At 46.6% G+C, this 24,284-nt stretch overlaps 1 protein-coding gene across 2 annotated transcripts in view; it reads left to right on the forward strand.

Moving 5' to 3' along the window:
* Positions 1–9,865, forward strand: part of LOC118233575 (synaptic vesicle glycoprotein 2A-like) — a 55,994-nt gene extending 46,129 nt beyond the window's left edge. The window contains exons 11-14 of one of the 2 annotated variants that reach the window (XR_004766537.1): positions 1,155–1,358; positions 2,469–2,628; positions 3,441–8,313; positions 8,348–9,865. Coding sequence is in view for 1 of the 2 variants with exons in the window: in XM_035429334.1 (XP_035285225.1) it covers positions 1,155–1,358; positions 2,469–2,628; positions 3,441–3,624 (548 nt within the window). In the remaining variant the exon portion in view is untranslated. Of the gene's footprint in view, positions 1–1,154; positions 1,359–2,468; positions 2,629–3,440 lie in introns of both variants that reach the window. The other variant, XM_035429334.1, reaches the window with a different exon arrangement.
* Positions 9,866–24,284: the final 14,419 nt, after the last annotated feature.

The raw sequence follows: 24,284 nt of genomic DNA on the forward strand, positions 1-24,284 counted from the left end.
AACAGCTCTCCAAACTTGGGGTACCACCCAAGTTTCTCTCCATCCTGCAGCAACTGCATGATGGCATGCAAGCCAGAGTCCTCACGGGAGGACTCCAGTCAGAGTCCTTCAAGGTCGACGTTGGGGTGAAGCAAAGCTGTGTCTTGGCACCGGTCCTGTTTAATCTCCTCCTCTCAGCCATCACCCACCTCTTCCATCATGCCCTGGGACACAGAGATGGAGTTCACCTGGAGTACCGCCTTGACGGAAGTCTATTTAACATCCGACGGCTCCAGGCCTATACAAAGACAAAGACCTGCCAAATCTCTGAGCTTCAATATGCAGATGACTGCGCTGTCTTGGCACATAGCCCAGAGTCCATGCAGCATGCCCTAAACACAATCTCTGGCCTATACCAGTCCTTTGGTCTCCAGGTTAACATTCAAAAAACTGAAGTTCTGGCACAATTTACTGTCCAACCTCCTTCACCCCCCAGCTTCCAAATCAATGGTGTTCCACTCAAAGTAGTGGGCCAGTTCACCTATCTTGGCTCCACACTTTCCTCAGACTGCTCCCTTGACACTGAAATAAACAGCCGCATCAACAAAGCCTCATCAGCCTTTGGGCGACTCCGCAGAAGGGTTTTTGAAAACAAAAACCTGAAGGTCAGCACCAAGGTTGCCGTATACAATGCGGTATGTGCCTCCACTCTGCTCTATGGGGCAGAAACGTGGACCCCATACAGACGGCACATCACGAACTTGGAGGCCTTCCACATCCGATGCCTTCAAAAGATCCTCGGCCTGTCTTGGGAAGATCGAATCCCCCATACTGAGATTCTGTCCATGACCAACTCCACCTGCATGGAAGCAGCAGTGGCTAAAAAACATCTTCGCTGGATAGGGCATACCATCCGCATGCCTGGCCACCGCTTACCCCACCAAGCCCTCTATGGGCAACTCAGCGCTGCAAAACGGGCCACTGGCGGACAAAAGAGGCGCTACAAGGACTACACCAAAGACCTCCTGAAGCGCTGCAACATAAACCCCTTCCAACTAGAACCTCTGGCACTCGATAGATCGGCATGGCAGGGCACCCTCCCACCCTCTTTCTCTCTCCCCCTCTCTTTCTCCCCTTCTCTCACTCTCCCCCCCCTCTCTCTCTCTCTCTTTCAGATCTCTTTAAGTACAGGTTCGTTAACAGCAAGCTGATAAACAGCACGTTCCTGCACAACAAAGAGGGCTGCATGCTGGACTTCAGCGACGACAACAACGCCTACATGATCTACTTCGTCAGCTTCCTGGGCACCCTGGCCGTGTTGCCCGGCAACATCGTCTCCGCCCTGCTCATGGACAAGATAGGACGCCTGAGGATGCTGGGTAAGAGACCCTCTCTGACCCGTGACCTTTGACCTCCCGTCACTGACTGACTGACGCTCTGGCCGTGCTGCCCGGCAACATCGTCTCCGCCCTGCTCACGGACAAGATAGGACGCCTGAGGATGCTGGGTAAAAGACACACTCTGACCTGTGACCTTTGACCTCCCGTCACCCACTGACTGACGCACCAATGAGCCTGACCTTATTTTTGCTCAGGAAGGACATTTTATTCTGCCAATCTTTTTTTCTTAAAGGTTTGCTTATATTCCAGTTTTAGTGGGATTTCAGAAACGTTATTAAGTATTGATTAAAAGATAAAAAGCCAGTGTGGTTAGTCAAACATCTTTTATCTCTGCATTCTACGGACCCCATGCTTGATTTGTCGCAATTATTTTTCAAATTTCAAAGCTTTTTGTCAAATTAGTTATTTTTCTGCCTGGGTCTGAGTGTTTAATTCATACCTGCTGTGAGTCATTAAATGGGTTTCTCTTCAGTAATGTTCCGGCAGTCAGTCAGTTTAGATGACCGGAGTCCGATGGCTACAGGAGAGAAATCTGCTGTCAATCATTTCCAATCCCTTCATATCAGACTGATCAGACTTCTTCACCGTCCCTTTCTTTTATGTTACATTACATTTCATTACATTTATTTAGCAGACACTTTTATCCAAAGCGATGTACAAAAGTGCATATCATGGTCATTGGACAACTACAAAACACAGGTTCAATAAGGTACAATACTAATTTCATACAGCTATTTATAGCCAATGTTCCTTTCTCTCCTCTCCTTCCTTTCTCTTCCCTGTCTCCCCTCCTCCCTCCCTCTCTTTCCCTCTCTCCCTCCCTCTGTCTCTCTCTCTTTTGCCCTCTCTTCCCTTTCTCCTTCCTCTCTCTCCCCGTAACCCCCCTCTCTCTATCTCTCTTCCTAACCCCCTCTCCCTCTCTCCCCCTCTCTCTCTCCCTAACCCCCCCTTTCTGTCCATAACCGCCTCTCTCCCTCTCCTCCCTGTCTCCCTAACCCTCTATCTCCCCCCTCTCTCTCTCCCTAACTCCCCCTCCCCCCCTCCGTCTCCCCCTCTCGCCCCTCTCTCTAACCCCGCCCCCCTCCACAGCGGGCTCCAGCGTGATGTCGTGCATCAGCTGTTTCTTCCTGTCGTTCGGCAACAGCGAGTCGGCCATGATCGCGCTGCTCTGCCTGTTCGGCGGGATCAGCATCGCCTCCTGGAACGCCCTGGACGTGCTGACGGTCGAGCTGTACCCCTCTGACAAACGGTACAGCCCCACGGCACAGCCGGGCCGCGGCGGCTCAGACCCGCGTGGACAGCATCGCTCATCCATACGGCCGGGCGCACCGCCATTATGGCTGTCTCTGCTCAGAGCAGTGCAGCTCAGAGCAATAACCCCACCCACTTTAACATGGCTAATATATGCTAGCCAATCACATTACTCAGAGCAATAACCCCGCCCACTTTAACATGGCTAATATATGCTAACCAATCACATTACTCAGAGCAATAACCCCACCCACTTTAACATGGCTAATATATGCTGGCCAATCACATTACTCAGAGCAATAACCCCGCCCACTTTAACATGGCTAATATATGCTAACCAATCACATTACTCAGAGCAATAACCCCACCCACTTTAACATGGCTAATATATGCTAACCAATCACATTACTCTGAGATACAAACCTGTCCAGTTTAAAATGGCTAATAAATGCTAACCAATCACATTACTCTGAGATATAACCCCGCCCACTTTAACATGGTTAATATATGCTAATAACCAATCACATTACTCAGAGATACAAACCTGTCCAGTTTAACATGGCTAATATATTCTACCAATCACACCAACTCAGTGAAGGCCGCTCCAAGGCCAATTTGGCAATTTAAACCTGTGATTCAAATTTAAACTTATATAAACACCGGTGATGAAATAGTTCCTCTCTCTCTCTCTTTCTCTCCATTCTCTCACTCTCTCACCTTTCTCTGTCTCTCTCACCCTCCGTCCCTCCTCTCCTTCCCTCCCCTCTCTCTCTCCCTAACCCCCTCCGTCCCACCCTCCCCCTCCCTCAGGACCACGGCGTTCGGGTTCCTGAACGCGCTGTGCAAGCTGGCGGCCGTGCTGGGCATCAGCATCTTCCAGTCCTTCGTGGGCATCACCAAGGCCGTGCCCATCCTCTTCGCCTCGGGCGCCCTGGCCGCCGGCAGCTTCCTGGCACTCAAGCTGCCGGAGACCCGGGGCCAGGTGCTGCAGTAGCGGGCGGCCACCAGCAGAGGGCAGCAGAGTGGAGCCCCCCCCCCCCGCAGCGGCCACACTGTGACTAGTGCCGACCCCGAGTCCCCTCTCTCTCTCCGCCACGCCCTGCCCCGCCCCGCCCCGCCCGTCCGACCCGGACTCATAACCCCAGGTGACCGGAGGGGCCGTTACCGTGGAAACCCTCATCAGTTCTGCTTTTATTGTGGGCTACAGTTCTCTTCCCTTATCCCCTCTCTGCCACCCCCTCCCCCTCCACCCCCAAATGTGTCCTGAATTAAGCTAATTGATGTAATTGATGGGGGAACAGATTGGTGCAATATATTGCAGTCACTTTGGGAATTCAGTTGCATTGAAGGAATAGCGGTACGGTTCATAAAATTAGCTTAATTAACTCTTTCCAAACCCTCTCGCCCTGTCGGACACCGCGGTCCCGACCCCCTACAGCCGTTTTATTTCCTTCATAAGCAGCCTGTCTGTTTTCCATCTGTAAATGTTTAATGTTGTTTGGGGGAAGACGAGTTTACATAAGTTCACGCCAGTCTCCACGGATACGGGCCAGCTTCCCTTTTTGTATGTATAATAGGGCACAGTATCTCCCCTAGCCACTTAGCATAGCCAAAATCCAAGCTATCAATTTCAAACAAACAAACAAGCAAACAAACAAATGACTGAGAAAAAAAACAAAAAACCTATAAAGCGCCTAGTGTCAAATGTCCTTCGGGGTTATGGGGGAGGGGAGGGGGGGGTTTGGGGGCCTTAATTTTGAGCCATATAAAATTTCTGCTTCTCTTTTCTCTCTCCACAAACACTCTGTAACTCAAAACCCAGAGAGGGAACTCTGAGGCAAGTTCCTTTCCCTTTCTCTCTCTTTCTCTTTCACTCTCTCCACCATCAATGCTGTTCACCCCCACCATTCCCAAATTATGCTCTTACTCCCAAAGAAACCACATCAGATCACATGACCCCTAGTCCATTCTACTATCTAACCACCTTTACAACTGCCATTTTATAGACTTAGATTCTAGAACATTCCAGTTTTACTTGCTTAGATTTGAAATTACGGAGCGGACAGCCATTGGTCAGTTAAATGTATTGGTGGACAGCCAATGGTCAGTTAAATTTACTGGTGGACAGCCATTGGTTAGATCCCCCCAATTTCTGCCTATATTGGCACCACAACCAGAGAACTTTAACAGAAACCCAAATATGGAAACTCCCTTAAGGAACTGAGCCAGTTTTTTTTGAATCAAGATTTGGGACTGCTGCTTATTTTCTTTTTAATTTCAGCTCTCTAAAAATAATTTTCAAGACAGAAATTGCCTTCATGTTCTGATTTTGCACCTTTGTGAGAGATAAGCCATCTATCTTAATGTAGATTTAACCAGTCATTTTTCATGTTGTCACGGAAGGGGAAGCAGCGCCAAACCCTCTGTTGGTGGAGACACAATTATGAATCCCAGCCAGGTCATGGGTTAAGCGTGTAGCCCACCTCCACAACGGTCTGTTGCAGTCCTCATAATGACCGCACAGCTTCTCGGTTCTGTTTAGATGGGAGTGCAGGTGTTCAGAATGAAAGCTGACCCTATACTACTAAAATGTGTACCCTACCTCCCACATCTTCTTCTGGCATTAGAATTTCTTTCTTTAACGCCTTAATTATGCCTCTCCCTTTTACAGTACCGCTATACGCACTTACTCACACACACTTACTCACACACACTCACGCACACACACTCACTCACGTCTCAGAACAGCTCATTTCTTGAGTAGGCTAAAGCCAAGGCAGCTGAACTCGTAGGATCAGGGGGTAGGGTTCTCCTGTCAGATGACTTGGCAACATTACAAGCGTGTCGTTATCTGGGATCCTGCCCATCGCTGTAAGTCGCGGTGAGCATGAGCCAGAGGTGAGCACAAACAGCCCCGACGCCATTCTGCCAGCTCTCACGGGCGATCGGGTTCTCTTTCTTCAGCTTTTTTTCTTCTTCTTCTTCTTTTAAAAAAACGTTGTGTCAGTTATAGCTGTGTCAGGGCCGATATACAGTTAAACCTGTGCAGCTGAAGTTCCGGAAATCCTCATCTCCGCCCCCCCCCCCCCCCCTTCAACCGACCTTGCCTCATATGTCACAGAATTCTGTTGAACGCACGTCATTTTCATTAATTACATTTTTGTAGCTATTTTTATTTATTTTTTGGTTGTAGTTAGGTGTAACATGTGCGTATTCTAATGCTAAGGCGCCAATACTTTTTTGTAACTTACACCCACACAAGCCACACCCCCTAGTAACAGTGCCCCTCCCCCCAGCTGTGTTTTCGAGCTGAGAGGAAAGGCGACCAATAACAGCGGACGATCACACTCAACAAAGCACAAGGCAGTTCGGACAAACGCAGCCAATGTAATTTCCTTTCTTTTGAAAATAGTGTACAAAATTATATATATAAATACCGATTTAAAAGAAACGGAAAACACAAAGTCTGTGTAAAAATAAAAAAACATTGCTTTAGCTATTTAAAAAAAAGGATTATGGACATAAATACAGAAAATAATGAATAAAATGTTCCACTTTAGTTTCTGTAACACAGTAGCAAGACTATTAGTTTTAGATAGTTTTACATGTGATATATGTATATATTTTGATTTATTTATTTATTGACGGTGGGTTAAAATGTGTTTTAAAACAAGAATCTATTTTATTGATATGCAGTGACTGCATATGTTTTCGTCCTTATTGTCTTTCATGTTTTTGCCAAGAAACTAGTCAGCAAACATGTTAATATGTAAGGATCTGTGAGCGTGTGTGTATTTGGGTGTGTGTGTGTGTGTGTGTGTGTTTGTGGGTGTGTGTTTCTGCGCGCATGCGTGCGTGTTCATGTGCGACGCAGAGCGAGTATGTGCATATGCGTTTGTTTGAATGTATGTCGAATGTGTACATTTATTAAATGTATACAGATTTCAATTTTTTTGAAATGGTAATGCCGATCTGAGATCTGGTTGTTGCTTGTTCAGAGGAGGAAACGTAGTAAAATTATTTTACTTATGATGTTGTGATCAGATCTGAATTCTGAGACAGAGAAACAAAGTGCAGGGTTATTTGAGAGCTCCCATTGGCTATTTCTCACAGGTAATCACTCTACAGGAGTATTTTTATATATATAAAGTAATCACACGTGTGTGTGTGTGTGTGTGTGTGAGCGTCTGCGTGTGTTTGCGCGTGTGCCTATAGGATTGCAGGGTAATTACAAAATAAGGGTCTGGAAAAACAGTATGCAGTGTCAAACCCTGTTGCGTGTGGACGGCAGCTAAGCCTGAGTAAAAAATATCAAGCGTTTGGGCCGAAATACTGAGATTTTGGAACTTCTGAGAGAAGCCAGAGCACAACTCTGTGCGGAAGTTTTAGCAAACTATTTTAGGCACAACACATTAAGATGACCAAAACAGGCCAGCTCAACTGGTCTATTGATTGACTTAACCAAACAGAACCCTCTCACCTGGACCTGCGCTTACTGTCTCTCAGTTGTACTATTATGATTTAACCCTTTGAAGAGTATGTTTCTTTGGAATGTTTTTTTTTCCCCAAAATTCCAAGTCGGTGTTCTAGAACTCCTTTGCTTTCAATTACCAGTAGTGAGCCTTACATCGGCATTACATTAGAATGTTCAGTTAACATTCTAATGACATATTTGTGATCTCACACCTTAAAGGGTTAAAAGCACACCCAGGTCAATGCTATTAGCTACAAAACAAACTATATATATATATATATATATATATATATATATATACAGCTCTGTACATTTTTTTTTTCTGTTGGTTTAAAAATTTGTGACAGGGAGAGCGAAGCGTGGTTAAGAAGGTTTGTTTTTGTTTGTTTCCTGGTTGAGTAGAGGGCTGGTTGTTGCAGGCGTGGTGGTCCCTGAAGCTTTTTAAGCAGATTACACAAGGCACCGAGGCATGGCACTCACTTTCAGTTACCGTGCAAAAATTTGTGTTCTCTCGTACATGTTAGTGCCTCACTCCTCGAGTCCTAGGGTTTTGGTGTCCCCAAACAAGAGTGTTGTGGCCCCTCAAAAAATGTGTATTGTGTGGCCCAGGGATGGTTGAGGCCCTAAACGACCTCATAGAGTCTTTGAATCAGACGCCGGCCCTGCTCCCTCTACAGCGTTCTGAATAAGAGGCAAATATTTCAGATTGTATAGAGGCAGGGGGTTTTTTTTGTTGTTGTAGGGCCTCCAGGCATTGTGGTTTGAGCAGAGGAAAGTTTTTATAGGCAGACACCTGGTTGTATTTTACTACCTAAATTGGCTCGAATCTGTCCTGGTCAGGAATTAACGCGTGCACAGCCGTTATACTTTCAAACGAGACGCACAAAAAAACAGCGACAGTTCTTCGGTCTTTTAGATATAAACCATACAACTACCTGACAAACACCATAGGGCCTACCAGTGAATGAGGAAACATATCGGATTGCAAAAAATCTGAAGTATTTCTAAAATGCAATATCACATTCATAAAAAGTTTACGGAAGAAAACGAACGAACGACATTTAATAGCACAGTACCCCACACATGGTTAAATATGCTTCAACAATTAACTGAAATGACAGATTTACGGTCTTAATGACACTAACCTTTCAACGTGTTACTTCGGGCCTTACTGCCTTATACTTAAACATTCTTTAGAGTGGAAGCAGGGTCAGAGTACCTAGCAGAGAAACGGACGCTAAAGTTCTCAGAAATCGCAATTCGACAGAGCGGGCGTCGAACAAGCACAAACGGAGATCCATGTTTTCACGTACCAACACACACAAAGGGCTCAGAGTCGGCTAATGTCCTTCGTTAATCCCAAAACGTCCGTGCTACCAAGTGCTTGATTCCTGTACACAATGGCGATTAAATGAACACAACGGTTACGGTAGTGACCAAAGGCTAGCGCTAACTAACTGATTATGTGGTTGCCGTCGGCAACACTTGACAACATTAACTTAGGCCTTTTATTTCAATAAGGGGTGTTAAAATAGGGTTAAGTCACACTGTGACATATCCACATGTTGCTACCAGACAGGTGGACAAAATGTTACACTAATCTTATTCTTGTGTGTCTCCAACACAATGATATCGCCCAGTCTGCCTTAACCATACTTTAATAACCCCGACTGGTTTCAGACTAGAGCACAATTAATCACGAGCCAGAGTGCTGCCATGGCGACAGCCAGCCCTCCCAACCAACTTGTCACAGATGGTGTAGTGACAATCAGTATGCGTGTCGTGTGTAATGTGTGTCGTTGTGAATTTGCCAAATATTTTTCTACTTCTTTGTTTCTGTCCTGGTTCCCTCCTTCCGAAAGACGGCTCAATGCAGAAAGAAAAAAACAAAACAACATATCTACGGAATTGCAAATGAGAATTAAAATAATGCAATAGTTGTAGGCGACAATGTGACATCCTTTAATGGTACTGAGCTGGGGAGTGGAGCTCTTTTTAGTGAACAGACCTGGCGAACGAGCAATCATAAACGACGGTCGTTTCTCTTTGCGCAACATGGCAAAAAGAGACGGTTTTCTTCTAAGGCTTCTGTTTAAAAAAAAAAAAAAAAAAAAAATAGCACACAAGGCTGTTGATGTGTCTTATTGACCAGCTAGCCACAAAGAACAATAGAGCTGATTTAACAGGATCAAGGTGTTTCATAAAATTTGAACAGGTCGGTTATGGCATGTTTCTAATATCCTTAATGAGGAGAAACCTGCCAAAATGGCCAGGCTGTGTTCAGACGAATACCTTCCAATTCCACATACTCGCCGTCAGATGAGATTAGCCTGTCGGTCAGTGCAGCATGCTCCTGTTGAGTGCGTCCTGTGTATCGTCTAAAATGCCCGCCTGTCAAGACCGGATCGGGCGTATATGTATGTGTATTGCTGTCGTGCGGTGTGATATCGATCTCTTCGTGATGATTGTGTAATGAATCTCTGTGGAGCGTTTTGGCGGTTCTGTCTCTCTTGAATTTAAGCAGCTGTAGTCTTATCGTCCGTGTAGCTGTGAAGGTTGCTACTCGCCGTTTCTCCGTCATTTTTTTTGCTTTGATTTGTTTTGTGTTTTTTTTTTTTTTTGTAACAGAGTAACGGTCGAGTAACAGCCACACGCAAAGTAACGTTACAGGCAATCAAAGCAATAAGATGTCACGTGGTCGCTTGCTCAGTGACACTCGCGCTGCAGTATAGCGAACCACCGCTTTCAATGTAAAAAAAAATAACTAAATAGGCCAAATACTGGAAGGCAAGGACAGGCCCTCATCCAGGTCTTCACCCAAAAGAGCTCCTCCCAGGCCTACAGTGACACCTGTCAATTACAGAGGAACTTTTTTTTTCATGAAGTACCTGTGACTGAAATCTTTAACATGTTTTCATTGTACTGTGCTGTAGAAATCATAGATGTTTGTATGTAAAAGTATAAATATGTGGGACAAAATAACAAGAAAAAAACTAAACATAAAAATACACAAAAAAAACTAAAACAAATGACAAACACTATTGTATGTTGTCTTTAATTTGTGTGTTTTGTAAATGAGAATTGGAAAAGACGTGAATAAATAAATCAATGAGAATAAAAACTGGATGTGGAGAATGCTTTACAGTTAAATCGTCAAAGCAATTTTTCCTGATTTTCTTTTTGGTTTCTTCTTTTTGTCCTTTTTTCCTCCTCCTCCTCCTTCTTCTTCACCTGCTTTTTCTTCACTGTTTACCCCTGTGCTACTGCACCTTTCTGGTGCAACAGTGGAGAAAATAAATAGAATTTCTGAGCACATTATACAGAGTGTAGTCCTAAAAAAACAAAAGAACAAAATGTGTGTTATTTGAGACTGGTGGTTTTCTGTGTAGTAATATTAACTTCATGCATATACGGTGTGATCCATCAGTATTCAGACAGTGACAAAATGTTTGTTGTTTTGACTCTGTACTCCAGTGCACTAGATTTAAAATTAAACGATGAACGTGAGGTCAAATTACAGACTGTCAGCTCTAATTTGAAGGTATTTCCATCCACATTGGGCAATCAATGTCAGAATTAGTCTTTTTTTTTATAAGTAGTCGGCCCCCAATTTTAGGGGGACCAAAAGTGATCGGACAGCTGACAGTTGCATTGGGTTTGCAGAATTCTGGGTTGTCCAGAATACTTTCTTGTTTCGAACATTATCTGAGCAAACACAGTAGGCTGCGCCTTGTCAGCAGCACAACCCTGCCTGTCTCTGCTGATGAACTTAAACTGCAGGAGCCTGAGTGTTGCTTATTACTTGATAATGCTCCTAAAACTTGAGCATCTTTCAGTCGTTATCCGGGAGTTATGTATTGCACTGTTTCATTGTTCCCGAGATTCAGAATGTAAAATCACACATGGCAGGGGCTACGCTTTCAAACGAATCCCCTAAACACAACAGCCACTTTGGGAACCGCTTGTTACAATTCTTGGGAGCGTTTATCTGTTAAAGCTAGTGTCTGGGTCTACGGTTTCAAACATATCTGAGCAAAGCTAATTGGCGTGGGGGTGTACATGTCCAAGACACTGTCCTGGAGTTCGGTTTTCCACGGTGAAAGCATGACTCAGCTTCTCGGAATCGGGGATCCACGGAGTTATAGACACAGAGGAGTTTTACTGACGCACTGGAGCGCCGTCTTATCTGTGTGTCTGTGTTTATTATCTTTTGTGACTGTGCATAAATAATAGTTGGTAAAAAGCTGAGTCTTCTCACAGTTCCACCACTGGGGTCTCTGCGGTCACAAAAGCCAGCGTTGCATTCTGGGAACGTCCGGAGGGAAAGTTCTAGATTGTACCTTTGGCACATGCTGCCATAATTCTGCCCGTGTTTACACAGGATGTGGCTGTGCGTCACAGTCTGAATATGATGTTTTATTGCACTATTATCTTCTCTCCCAATTATGCATTTTCTGTCTTGTCTCAAAATAGCCTGTTTTTCTTGGTACTGGCTGGGGCTCATTTGTTCTTTGCTGTCAAAGTAATTATCTACCTAGCCTCTTAAATTCAGAGTGGATGGATGGATTTTATGCATATTTACATATTTTTATCTGTGCAAACAAACTGCTTCCATCCAGACTTTAAGCAGGAATTCAGTCAGATGTCTCTGGACTGTTCCCATGCAGTACTTGGCCTATTTATGTTGAACTTACGTTAGAAGTGGCGAGAATGTAATATATGTTGCCAATAACAAGGCGTTGGAGGTGGTTACATAAATGTTTGCTTTAATTGCCGAATTAGGTAATTCGGTAATTAAAGCAAAGACATTATCCGTGTGAAATACTGTTTCCCGGTTGGGAACCGATGGACAAGAGGGTCATGTCCATCAGCTGGTGGGAGTGGCTATGTTATTTGCGCATCCACGCAAGCTAATTAATTCTATGCGTTTCCAACTTGGACCACTGGAGGGCAGCACATTCCCACACGAGCAATGAAAATTGTATCCAATGTTGTGGAATTCACATTTGAAGTAGGTTTTCCTATGCACAACTGTAATTCAATATAGGTATTTGTTGTTGACTTGGCAAAGTATTTTTGTATCTGTCGGATTTGTATTTGATAGTTAAAATAGTGCACTAAGGTTATTTACTTTAAGCTTTATTAGATTAAATGAAAATTGTACTTGCCCACCCTGAATTTGCTAATTCGGATGGGACTTCTGTGCTGATGGATTGTGCCATAAGCGAGTTCCTTAACCGAAAATCCACATTTTGTCCAATTTTAACGCCACTGCATGCAACACATTGTAAGTTTAAAATTATGTCAACATGTGACTCATTAAGGGCTTTATCCAAGATGAAATCGGACCCAGGGAAAGTGTTTGTTTGGACATAGCAATCTGTGAACGATGAATGTTACATTCCCGAATTGTGTGTGTGTGTGTGTGTGGGAGAGGGGGGAGGGGGGACTGCCTGTGGTGCTAATAATGAGAGGCTACCACTTCTGGAGTAAAGCTGGGCGTAGTTCAGGGCGGGGGCCGTCCTGTGGGGGGTCGGAGGGACTATTATTGGGAAACGCTGCTTTGGCTCTGCCCGTCAGCCACGTGGGTGCTTTCTGTCACCGATCATCAGCCAGTCAGTCAGTCAGTCAGCCAGTCAACTTGTCAGTCAGTCCGTCGGCCTGACAGCCTGTCAGTCGGCCTGTCATGGCGCACCACGGTCGGGGCTCTGCTGGGTGAACAGCCGGTCGGTCACAGGATGGGAGAACAGCGCTGCGGTCGCTTTGCGGTCCTGCCGGTCGCGGGGTGATTCGGCTCAGAGTGAAACTGGCTCATTTCACAGGCAAACGGCGCTTACCAATGCTGCCGCTGGGACGCGGCGAAACATTGCGTAACATCGAACACCTAGAGAGTACTTCTAATTCTGACAGAGTACATTTGGTCCCAGAACTGTCGTTAGGGTTATCCCAGCATGTTTTCCCTCAGCGCTGATGATGTCATTGAGAGGAACAGGCTCCTGGACTGGTGGAATTCACTAGAATGTGGCTGCATGGGGTTATGGGTAAAATGATACTCATTATTCCCCCCACGCCCACTCCCCCCCCACCACATGGCCACACAGGAGAGAGATTAGGGTGAAAATGAGGTGCTGTGTTCTTTTGAGACTTCCAATGAAGATGTAGTAAAGGCTAACACATTTGTGTGTTTCCTCCTCCGTATATTAAGCCATTTTTAGTCTATCCCAGTGCAGTACGTATGTCTTCCATCTTGGTGGTTAGCTATTTGAAGTTTCCCAGGTAAGAACTCCTGTCCGTGTGTCCATATGTGTGAGAGTGCCTGTCTCCTCCATGTACTGTGCAGTCATTTTCCATCTGACTTTGGCAACTTTTTGGCCCCACACTGATCTATGGCATGTCTTTGGTCAAGGGGTCCTGGGAGGGGAGGGGAGGGGAGGGGAGGGGGGGGGGGGGGGATTAGGGCGATTCTGTGGGGTTGCAGCAATGCAAGCAGCAATGGGAACTGCTCTGCACCTGCGTCAGAGGGTCAGTAATAGCTGGGGCCCCATCTTCGCTTGGCAGCCAGCATGACATTACATTACGTTTTATTTGACGCTTTTATCCAAAGCAACGTGCAGGAGCATTGGTGGCTCAGTGGTAGAGCGCACGCCTGCCACGCTGGAGACTTGGGTTCGTTTCCCGGCCAATGCTCCAACCCAGCCAGCGCATTCGCAGGAAGGGCATCTGGCGTAAAACATATGCCAAATGATCCGCTGTGGCGACCCCTAAGAGAGAGAGAGATCCAAAGCAACGTGCACACCGAAAGTCATTAGTCTGCAGAACACAGGTGAAATTCTCATGAAGTATCAGTTATCCATAGCTATGAACATCAAGTCTAGTTCAAGCAGTAAGCATAGGCCAAGTCAGTAAAGTTATGGCAAGTCAAACTAGAAGTGAGGCATGATTACAAGAGATACAACAGCTACAAAGATGATAGTAAAAGTGCTAGATGAAGAAGGTATGATAAAGAACCACGATTTTAAGGGCTTGGAAACTAGCTTGGTTGTGGGTTCACATCCCAAAAGGGACACAGTTGTGTGGTTCACAGCAGGAGTACCTTGAGTCAGGACCCATCGGTCAGTATCTCATACACACTGCTACGCATGGCCGTTTGCATCTACCTTAATTGTGGTATGAAGTTTCATTTCAAAACTTTTTATGATGTCTGAATTTATGAATTAATTCATTCATAAAATTAGTTTACCAGACAGACGTAGCATGTTTTTAACAACGGCGATCTGGCAAAACAAGCAGCTGAATACACACAGAGCAGTAACACGATAACAGACTTAAATTAAATAATGTAATAATGTCACCGTAGTTAAATGTAGCTGCAGAATTGTGTGGCTGAAGTACTATTACACTGCACATCCTGCTAAGCACAAGCAGCTGTTGCCCTTGATTGTCTTTCCAGCGCTTACTCTAGGCCTTCTGTCCCATGGCCAGCCTCTCGAAACGATAAACCGACAGTGTTCCAGTTTAACCTTCTCACCTCATACAGGTTCCTGAGTGGTCTTTTAACATGGCTCCACCCCCTTCTCTGAACTGCAGCTCCGCCCCTTTCGCTGGCACCATGACAACCACCCACTGGCGCTATGACAACCTCCCACTGAACTTTCAGCCTTCGTTGGCTTTCAGAAGATCACTTTAACCCGACACCTGACTGACACCTGGAGCAACACCTGATTCACGCCCCCTGTCCAATCACGGACTACAATTAAGTAATAAAGTCTGGGGTTGGTAAAAAAAAAAAAAAATAGATGCGCAGCTCACTAGAGAACACGATTTAGCTACAGCAATAACATTTGCCCTAAAGAGCTGTTTCATTATGTCAGCTTGTCAACAGAATGCTGTTATATACTGGCTAAACCTTTTTGAAATATTCTCTAGTTGTTATTGAGGGATGAAGGAATATTGAGGGAGATGGAGAACAGAAATAGCTGGAATAAAAATGGAATGAAATAAGAAGGCGGGAAAGGGAGAAAAAAAGCGTAAAAAGGTTGAAGAGAAAAAGAAAAAAGGAAGGACAGAAAAAGGGAGAGAGATGTATGTGTGGGAGAGGGGGAGGGGGGCTATCCTACACATTCCCGTTTTGAGTCTGTCGTGTTTGGACAGGTCTGGAGCTCGGGGGGTGGGGGGTCACAGCCACAAGGTCCAGCCCCACCCCACACCTCACAGCTGCCATGGCAACCACCTGTCAGTTGGCTTTCTCTGACACCTATTCGCCGCCTGCAGTCAGGGACAGAGCAAGTTAGCTATGCTAACGCACTCCAGGGAGTTAACTATGTTACACTTTGTTGTACGTCGCTCTGGATAAGAGCGTCTGCCAAATGCCTGTAATGTAATGTAATGTTAACGTACTAGAGCATGTTAGCTATGCTAACGCACTACAGCGAGTTAGCTATGCTAACCAAGAGCCAAAGTACAAATTCTAAACACAAACAAACTACATCTGTAAGCAAACCCAAAGAAGAGAGACATAAAACCATAAAAAAAATACCTCCAGTAAAAACAGAAGGGAGTTCTACAGGGTGAGTGTAAGAGGGGAACCAAAATGCAGTCTGAAGAGTTGAGTCCTCGGTCCGCACTGAAACACGGCCACGATTCTCCTGCCCTGGCCGCAAAGTGTGGACGTGCGAATGCTTGAGAGAGCCCAGTGACAAACAGAGACAATCTGGGAAGGTGCAGATGTTCAGTGAACAGAGCAGAGCCTGGGGGCCATTCTCTCACCATGGGAAAAAAGGGCGACACCCATCGCCCGTCCGTCGGAAACGGCCGGACGCACGCGCGCACGGTCCCGCGCTCTCGAGCGGAGCCGCGTCCTCGGCCGCGCGCGGGTGAGCGCTGGACCGCGGCGTGCGGCCTGGCGGAGCCTCTGCGCCGTGGGTCATCGTTCCCTCCCTGCGACCTCAGCTTTTACCCCTCTCCCGACCAAAATCTTCACTTTTCAGAGCACGAGGAGACTGGGGGAAGGGTGAGGGGGGGGTGGTGAGGGGGGTGGGTCTCATGTTTATGTTTTCACTAGCTGTTTTGGAAGAAGGCTTTCTTTAGAAAGAGGGAGAAAAGGCAAAACTGCCAGCTTGGACATTTCTCATTTTTTGTTTTCGAAGGGGGGGGGAGGGGGTCCGGTTAAGCAACCGATCTGGAACGCAGGGACTGGGACGGGTTTAGGGCAGCCAAAAAAAAAAGGCCAGAGCTTCTTGATTGCGACGCCCCGTCATCGCGCTGGGTCAGAGAGAACACCCCCCGAGTTTCACCCTCGGAAAGAAAAAACAGCGAATACTTCGCATTTCACAGGGCTGACGGACATCTGCGCGCTCGCTTAAGTGATAAACCGTGAAAGGGTTGACAAATGGTCGTGTTTTTGCCTCTCCCCGCCGGCCAGAGATCTTGCAGACACACTATCACACACCAATCCCCACGCCCCCCCCCCCCCATCCCTTCCAAAATGTCCAGTCTGAAGACCAGAGTTCTGAGCAGAACGCCGCTCTGTGTGTCGTTGACCTGTTTGCTGGGAAAGGGGGGATCTGGTTCCCCTAAATCCCCGGGGGTGTGAAGTCCCTAACGGCCCCAGTGAGAGCGGGGCCCGGCTCTGTTTGTGTTGGATGGACCCCTGTCCTCCTTCTGGGCGAATCGTTCCACCCCCCCCCCCCCCGCTCCCCAACCCCCCCTTCCTGTCCACTTCTTACAGGAAACGGCCATTGGGGTTAGTCGTCTCCTTCATCCCCCTGCACTGGAGGGTATGCTGTCTCTTTCTATCTCTCTCTCTCTTTCTGTCTCACAAAATCCTCGTCACATCCAAATACACATGCACACTAATAATCCTATGTACACCCACACAAACACATGCTCACACACACACATACACACATGCACACACACACACACACAGGCACAGTCTCTCACACACACACACACACACACACACACATCTATATACACACACACACAAACACACAGAAGGCGGGTTCATTGTGTCAAATATCCTCGGGAGCTGATGGATCCATTTTTGTTTTTTCAAACCCTACATTTCTGTCTTAGATCTTAGGGTGCCAAGATGTCTGAGGGCCCAACCTTTGGGTGAATCTCAGCATCACAAAAATTCTTTAACATGAAAATGACAAAACATATGGCCAAATAAATTTGAATTTGTGGAAGAATTAAGTAACCTTTGTGACAAAATTACATCATCTTTCAAATAAGTTTTAACATTTTTAATTCATGACCATAACCACAACCCAAACCCCTTTAATTCATGACCATAACCAGAACCCAAACCCCTTTAATTCATGACCATAACCATTACCCAAACCAAAATGACAAACCCTAAAACTGGCTACTGAAACAATTACAAATCTATATAAGACTATAAGACTATAGGCTTTATTTCCAAAAAGTGACACATTTCTTGAGCAAGTCAAAAACTCAACTCTGATAATTCCCCCTTCTGATAATTCACTGAAAAAAACTATGTAATGCAATTGTGATACATGATGTGATACCCAATGATGCCAGTAGGGGAAATTTTGGCCTCAACCCTAACACTTACTGTTTTCCAAACTCAAACTGTAGCCAAACCCTAATCTGAACCTTAAAACCTAATTCAAGTTCCAGGAGTTCTCTTAAATATCAGATATTGCAATAAAAATGGCAAACTGAAATACCGATAAAAAAACTAGTAATGTAGTAAAGTAATGCGTTCAAAGTTATTTTAGTACTTCACTGAAGAAAAAAAATCCAAATATACAATGCTAATCATAGTACATTTCACAAGCAAAAGAATTTGGAACGTTCTAAATACAATTTTAATTAACTGTAAGCCTAGCCATGTCTCAGCCTGAACCCCATTCTGAACCCTAAATTATTTTTTGTAGCACAAAGAGTAACCTTAAATATTTAAAATATTACATGTTTCCAACGAAATTGTAAATGGTAAACAATATGAATATCAATCCAAGAAAGGACATGTAAAGGACATGAGTCTGAGTCTGAAATAACTTCCTGAAAATGTTTTGATATATAATGTATTGCATGCGTTTGTGGTGGAGGTCCACACCTGGAAGCTTGGTTTCAGGTGAAAGAGACAAAACTCATTCTGGGACTATTTTGTGTACATTACTGATAGCCTACTGCACCTTTCAAACTTCAATTGCTGCTTTTAAAAGTCACCAAATGTTTTTGCTAGGTCTATAGATACTGTGATTGTTAAAAGACTTGCTTTTTTTTGCACGGGCGGAGTTGACAAAAAGGAACCCACGACTCCATCTTAAATCCATTTTGCATGGGTTGCGGGCCCCACCGCTGTGCCCCCCTCCCCTCCCCCCCCACCCCCTTAGTGCTGCCAACTGCCCAAAAAGCCAAGTAAGTTGTTCAACAGAGGAGCCGGGCGTGTTTACTTTTCCCTCGTTTCAGAGAGAAGTAACATACGCATTACATATGCATGCCTCACATTCTCACTGTTTTTTCATAAAAGCAGAACTTAAATGTTGCTTTGGGTTTCTAGAGATACACCACAGTGAACATTTCAGTGTTAATTCCCTGTTATACTTCAAATAGATCCAATGACGATCAGAGTGAAATGGACTTTAACACTGACAGTGTTACTGAGCGCTAATGAAAGCTAACGAAATATTACTTGCAGAAGCAGCAAATTCAAATTAAGTCACTGCTGCATCTTGTGCGAACACTCAGGGTCTGTATAAGTGTGTGTGTGTGTGCGTGTGCGTGCGCATGTGTGTCCACGTGCCTGTGTGTCTCTGTGAGTGTGTGTTTGGCGGGGGGGTCGCAGGGGGCGAGGCAGGGATTAGCGAGAACAGGAGGCTTTTTTGTGTGAGGGGGAAAGAGAGAGCCAGTGGACACCTCATCCTCTCCTCTCAGGGGCTGCTGGAAAGGTCAGGGGTCAAATATCAGAGCAAAAGAAGAAAAGAATTCTGAGTTATATGTGCCAGAAGATCGGGTTACGACACAGGGACTGAGCCTGCCTTTGGGATAGGTGTGTGTGTGTGTGTGTGCACGCAAGTGTGTGTGCGCCACTATAAATGACTACTCTATGATTCAGGTCAGGATTGCAGCTAATTACGGTGTATATCACACCATAATGTCAACAGCAAATACCAACTGGACTAGGTCGTACTTGCACAGCAGGTTTTAAATCTCCAATGCGACTTCCTAATAAAATGAAGGTTGTGATAATAAGCCATTACTCTTTTCTGCTTTCATTGCCAAATGGCTTTTGACCTTTTGATTGGAGACTTGGTGCCTTAGCAACAGGACCCTGGCAACAAGTTGTGCTGTGGCTCTGGCCTGCCGGCTTTCCTCTTGTCGTTCCAGCAAAGCGGACGTCTCGCTAACTCGGCAGAAAGGCATAGAGAGGGGTCAGAGGTCAAAGGTCATGCACAGAATCCACCCAACTCCACTACCAAACCCCTGCTCATTCCTCTGCTCAGGAATCCCCCGTCCCGACTCTGAATAGAGTCCTTTGGTGATTGTCTTCAGCGCCCCTGTCCAATACCAGCCCCTCCCACACCCCGCACCCCACACCCCCACCCCACACCCCAACCCCCACCCAGAGTTTATTTGCTGTGATCTCTCTGGCTCCTGGAGCAGTAGGTGGTCACCCAACAAGTCAGAGACTGATTGGCTCAGAGTGGCGTTAGCCCAGGAGCCAGAGTCCAGCCACACTGAGCCACGGGGCCAATCCAGGGGCCCGATCTGGCTTGCGGGGGCCCACTCCAGCTGGGCTCGCTCCTAATTCTGCACCGTTCTGGGATTTGGGTAAGCGCTGGCCAGCAGAGTCCCAAGAAGGAAAGGGAAACTCCGGATTAGCCGGGCTAATGACCATTAGCATGTCGTTGATGTTAATTAGCCCTAATTAGTGGCCCCCTTCCCTGTTTGGAAGGAGGATTTTGGGGGTAGAAGGGAGGGGTCCTATACATGAAACAGCTTTGAAAATGCACAGCAACCCCCCATACCCCCCTTCCCCCCCCGTCCTCCCCAAACACCCACCTCTCCCACACCCCACCGGACTCCCCCATAGCGACTACGCACCCACCACGACAGTCCGCTGGCCCTTCCCTGCTTCTCGGGGGCGATTTTCCCCCACTACGACGGCCCCATCCACCCACCTGACTCGCGCATATATTCACGGATCGGCCTTCACCGAGGCTCCGCCTCTGCGACCCCTGACCTCTCTGACATCACCCGCACCACTGCCAGCATTCCTGTCAGTTCGACCCTGAACAACAGCCGTCCTGAAACCTTCGCCGGGACACGATAGCCTTGTTTTACCGCCCCCTCCCCCAAACCCCCCACCCCCTCGCACCGCCACCCCGTCACGCTCGCAGACGGCGCCGTGAGCTTCTTCGGCTGTGGTCACATGACCGGGGGCTATTGTCCCTCCCTCTGGTTTTGGGACGTCACATCTTTGTGGCTTTACCCACCCTGCGTGGAGCGCAGAGGTGAAGTTTGGATGGCAAGGCCTTTCCTGTCCGTTTCCCCCCTCCATGATCTCTCCTCTCTCTCTCTCTAAAACTTGAGAGGTGTGGGGGAGGGGGGGGGGGCCTCTAGAGCACTCAGGCCAACACCTGGTACCACTTTATTAACACAGAACCGACCTGACCCCTGAGTGCCCTCCAACAGGGGGGCCACCAAGGACCCCCCCAAACACCCCCCTCCCGCCCCCCCCGCCCCCGGACACCGATGAGGGCTTTGAAGGGTGATGTGATGCCCCATGTCAACGCTGCGCCGATTACTTTAACAGGCTCGTACTCCCCCCCTCGCACCCACCCCCCAATCTCCCCCTCCTTGACCTTCTGCACCCCAACCTCTACACACACACACACACATACAGACACACATACGCAAGCACACACACACATGCATGAACACACGCAAGCATGCACACACACATGCACACACACATGCATGCACGCACACACGCAAGTAAGCCCCACACACTCATGCACACACACACATGCAAGCCCCCCACACACACACACACATACAGACACACATACGCAAGCACACACACACACATGCATGAACACACACGCAAGCATGCACACACACATGCACACACACACATGCATGCACACACACACGCAAGCAGGCCCCACACACTCATGCACACACACACATGCAAGCCCCCCCCACACACACACACACACACAGCTGCAGCTCTGGAGTTACGGAGAGGAAGAGGAGAGACAGCAAAAGGTCAGCCGGTGGTCAGGGGTTTGTTGAGAGAGAGAGAAAGAGAGAACAAGGGGAGAGAGTGGGGGAGGAGAGGGAGAGAGACAGAGAGGGAAAGAGAGAAAGGGTGCAGCACAGAGAAAGAGAGAGGGAGAAAAGGGGAGAAAATGGGAGAGAGGGAGAGAGGGAAGGTGAATAGGTTAAAGACCACTGTCTGAGATTTTTTTTTTTTTTACTGCTGTGAGTTTGGCCCCTTTTTTTTAAAAAAGCTGTGCGTTAAGAGCCGAACCCCATAGTCAAGCCTACGTGAGCGATGGATGTGAAATCAGTGTGGCCGTTAGGACCCGTTAGTCCATAAGACGAAGAATCTGGCGAATCAGAGCTTGTTCGGAGAAGAGCACAGACCAGCGGTCAACAACAGCCGCATTTCTCAAGACATTAAAACAAGTTACTCTCGCGCAGCCCACAAAAAAACATTCACAACACTCAAAGCTAACCTCAGGCTTTTTAGGTGGTTTTTTTTGTTTGTTTTCTGTTTGCAGTTTTCAGTTTTCAAACTGTACTTTTTTGGCTGGACCGCAACGGCGGGGGCCAGCCCTACAAACGCGAGTGTCTGTGACTGGGTGACTGAGTGATCTGACTTAGTGATGAAGTTACACCATTGGTCGGCCGGATCACGTGTGTCAGGTCAAGCCATGTACTAGGTTTTGGCCTGGTCTTGTTTTTCAAGTACGCTAAACCGACCAGCTGCCGTACAGCCGAAAACCATTACTTACGGGTTAAACCGCTTTTGACAAAAACGGCTAACCCCGAACACTAAATCACGATTGTAGGAATGCACCAGGGGACAGAGTAAATCAGCGCACGCCCCGCGTTTCGCGTGACCCTGCTTTCAGTCTAAACAAGAACAGGAGGCCGAAGATATGACTTAACCCCAGAAAACTTTAAAGAAGGGTTCGCCCCATGCTCGCGGGCGGAAGTGCTGTGAGTGAATACATTTAGAAAGAACGCATCTCGGGATCTGCAAGATCGCATTATTTGTCGCAAGGCAGGTTTAACAGAGAGTCATCGGGCATCATTTGAGACGCACCTATTTGTAGGTACATCTCAAATGATGCCCGATGATACCCCCGAATCGCGTTTGTAGGTTATAAAATATAAGCAAAATAAAAGCAAAAACTACACGTGAAAATTAACCAAACAAAAAGCCTGCAATGTCATCATAGATGTCATGATGTTGAAATGCAAGTGACGAACATCAATAGCACTCACGAGCACACTATAAAGGATATACATGGACCATCAATGCATTGCAGGTAATGCCAAAGCTCTGCATGATGATGTCAAACTGCATTTCTACATTAACTCCAGGAAATAGAGAGAACAGAGCCTATCATGACAGCACAGGGCAACTCCAGATTGAATAGAGGCTATCATGACAGCGCAGGGCAACTCTTGATTGAATAGAGGCTATCGTGACAGCACAGGGCAACTCTTGATTGAATAGAGGCTATTGTGACAGCACAGGGCAACTCTTGATTGAATAAAGGCTATCGTGACAGCACAGGGCAACTCTTGATTGAATAGAGACTATCGTGACAGCACAGGGCAACTCTTGATTGAATAGAGGCTATCGTGACAGCACAGGGCAACTCTTGATTGAATAGAGGCTATCGTGGAAGCACTGGGCAACTCCTGATTGAATAGAGGCTATCATGACAGCACAGGGCAACTCTTGATTGAATAGAGGCTATCATGACAGCACAGGGCAACTCTTGATTGAATAGAGGCTATCGTGACAGCACAGGGCAACTCTTGATTGAATAGAGGCTGTCATGACACCACAGGGCAACTCTTGATTGAATAGAGGCTATCATGAGAGCACAGGGCAACTCTTGATTGAATAGAGGCTATCATGACAGCACTGGGAAACTCTTGATTGAATAGAGGCTATCATGACACCACAGGGCAACTCTTGATTGAATAGAGGCTATCATGACAGCACAGGGCAACTCTTGATTGAATAGAGGCTATCGTGACAGCACAGGGCAACTCCTGATTGAATAGAGGCTATCATGACAGCACAGGGCAACTCTTGATTGAATAGAAGCTATCATGACAGCACAGGGCAACTCATGATTGAATAGAGGTTATCGTGACAGCACAGGGCAACTCATGATTGAATAGAGGCTATCATGACAGCACAGGGCAAGTCTCTGGTCTGCCATCGACCCAAACCGAAGCGCGCCAGCGCGCGTACCGCCCCCGCGCTGCCCTTTTTCTCCGCCCCAGGTGGGGCACACAGCGTACTTCTCAGTATTCGGCTTGCGCGTGTTACCCTCAGGAGCAGGAGACACCCACGAGGGCCCTGAACACGGCCTGTTCAGACACGACAGCCGACGCCCGTCGACGGTAAGCCCGCCGCGTCTGACCATTCTTTCTCCCGGTCCGAGACCCAGCGGGCACGTCCTCCGGGGGCGTGACCGCGCACACACCCGCGCAGAAACGGAACGGACTGCGATGCATTCCACGGTCTATATATCTACAGCGTATTTCAGAATATACTGTGAATGCGTGGACTGCGATATACTGCAAAAAAGATTCCACATTTACAATATATCGTAAACCACTTATACAGCATACTGCAATTTACTGTAAATACTGTATGCAACAATTACTGTAAATATAACTGTATGTGGACTTTCACAGGATATGTACACATAATTAAAACAGTAAAGAAAACTGAAATAATAATTATTTTTATTTTTCTGTTGGACTTCCCGTCACATTCCCTTTTCCCAGAGTGAAAATAGGCATGACATTTGAAAACGGTGAGGGTGAATTATGGTGTTTGTTTCAGCTCGGAGCTCCCTGGAACACGCCGCGGTTCTCACAATCGCTGAAACAACGAATGAACTGACAGCAAAAGTTATTTCGGTGTTTACTGAATTTAG

Source organism: Anguilla anguilla, chromosome 8, assembly GCF_013347855.1.
Source record: "Anguilla anguilla isolate fAngAng1 chromosome 8, fAngAng1.pri, whole genome shotgun sequence".
Classification (NCBI taxonomy): domain Eukaryota; kingdom Metazoa; phylum Chordata; class Actinopteri; order Anguilliformes; family Anguillidae; genus Anguilla; species Anguilla anguilla.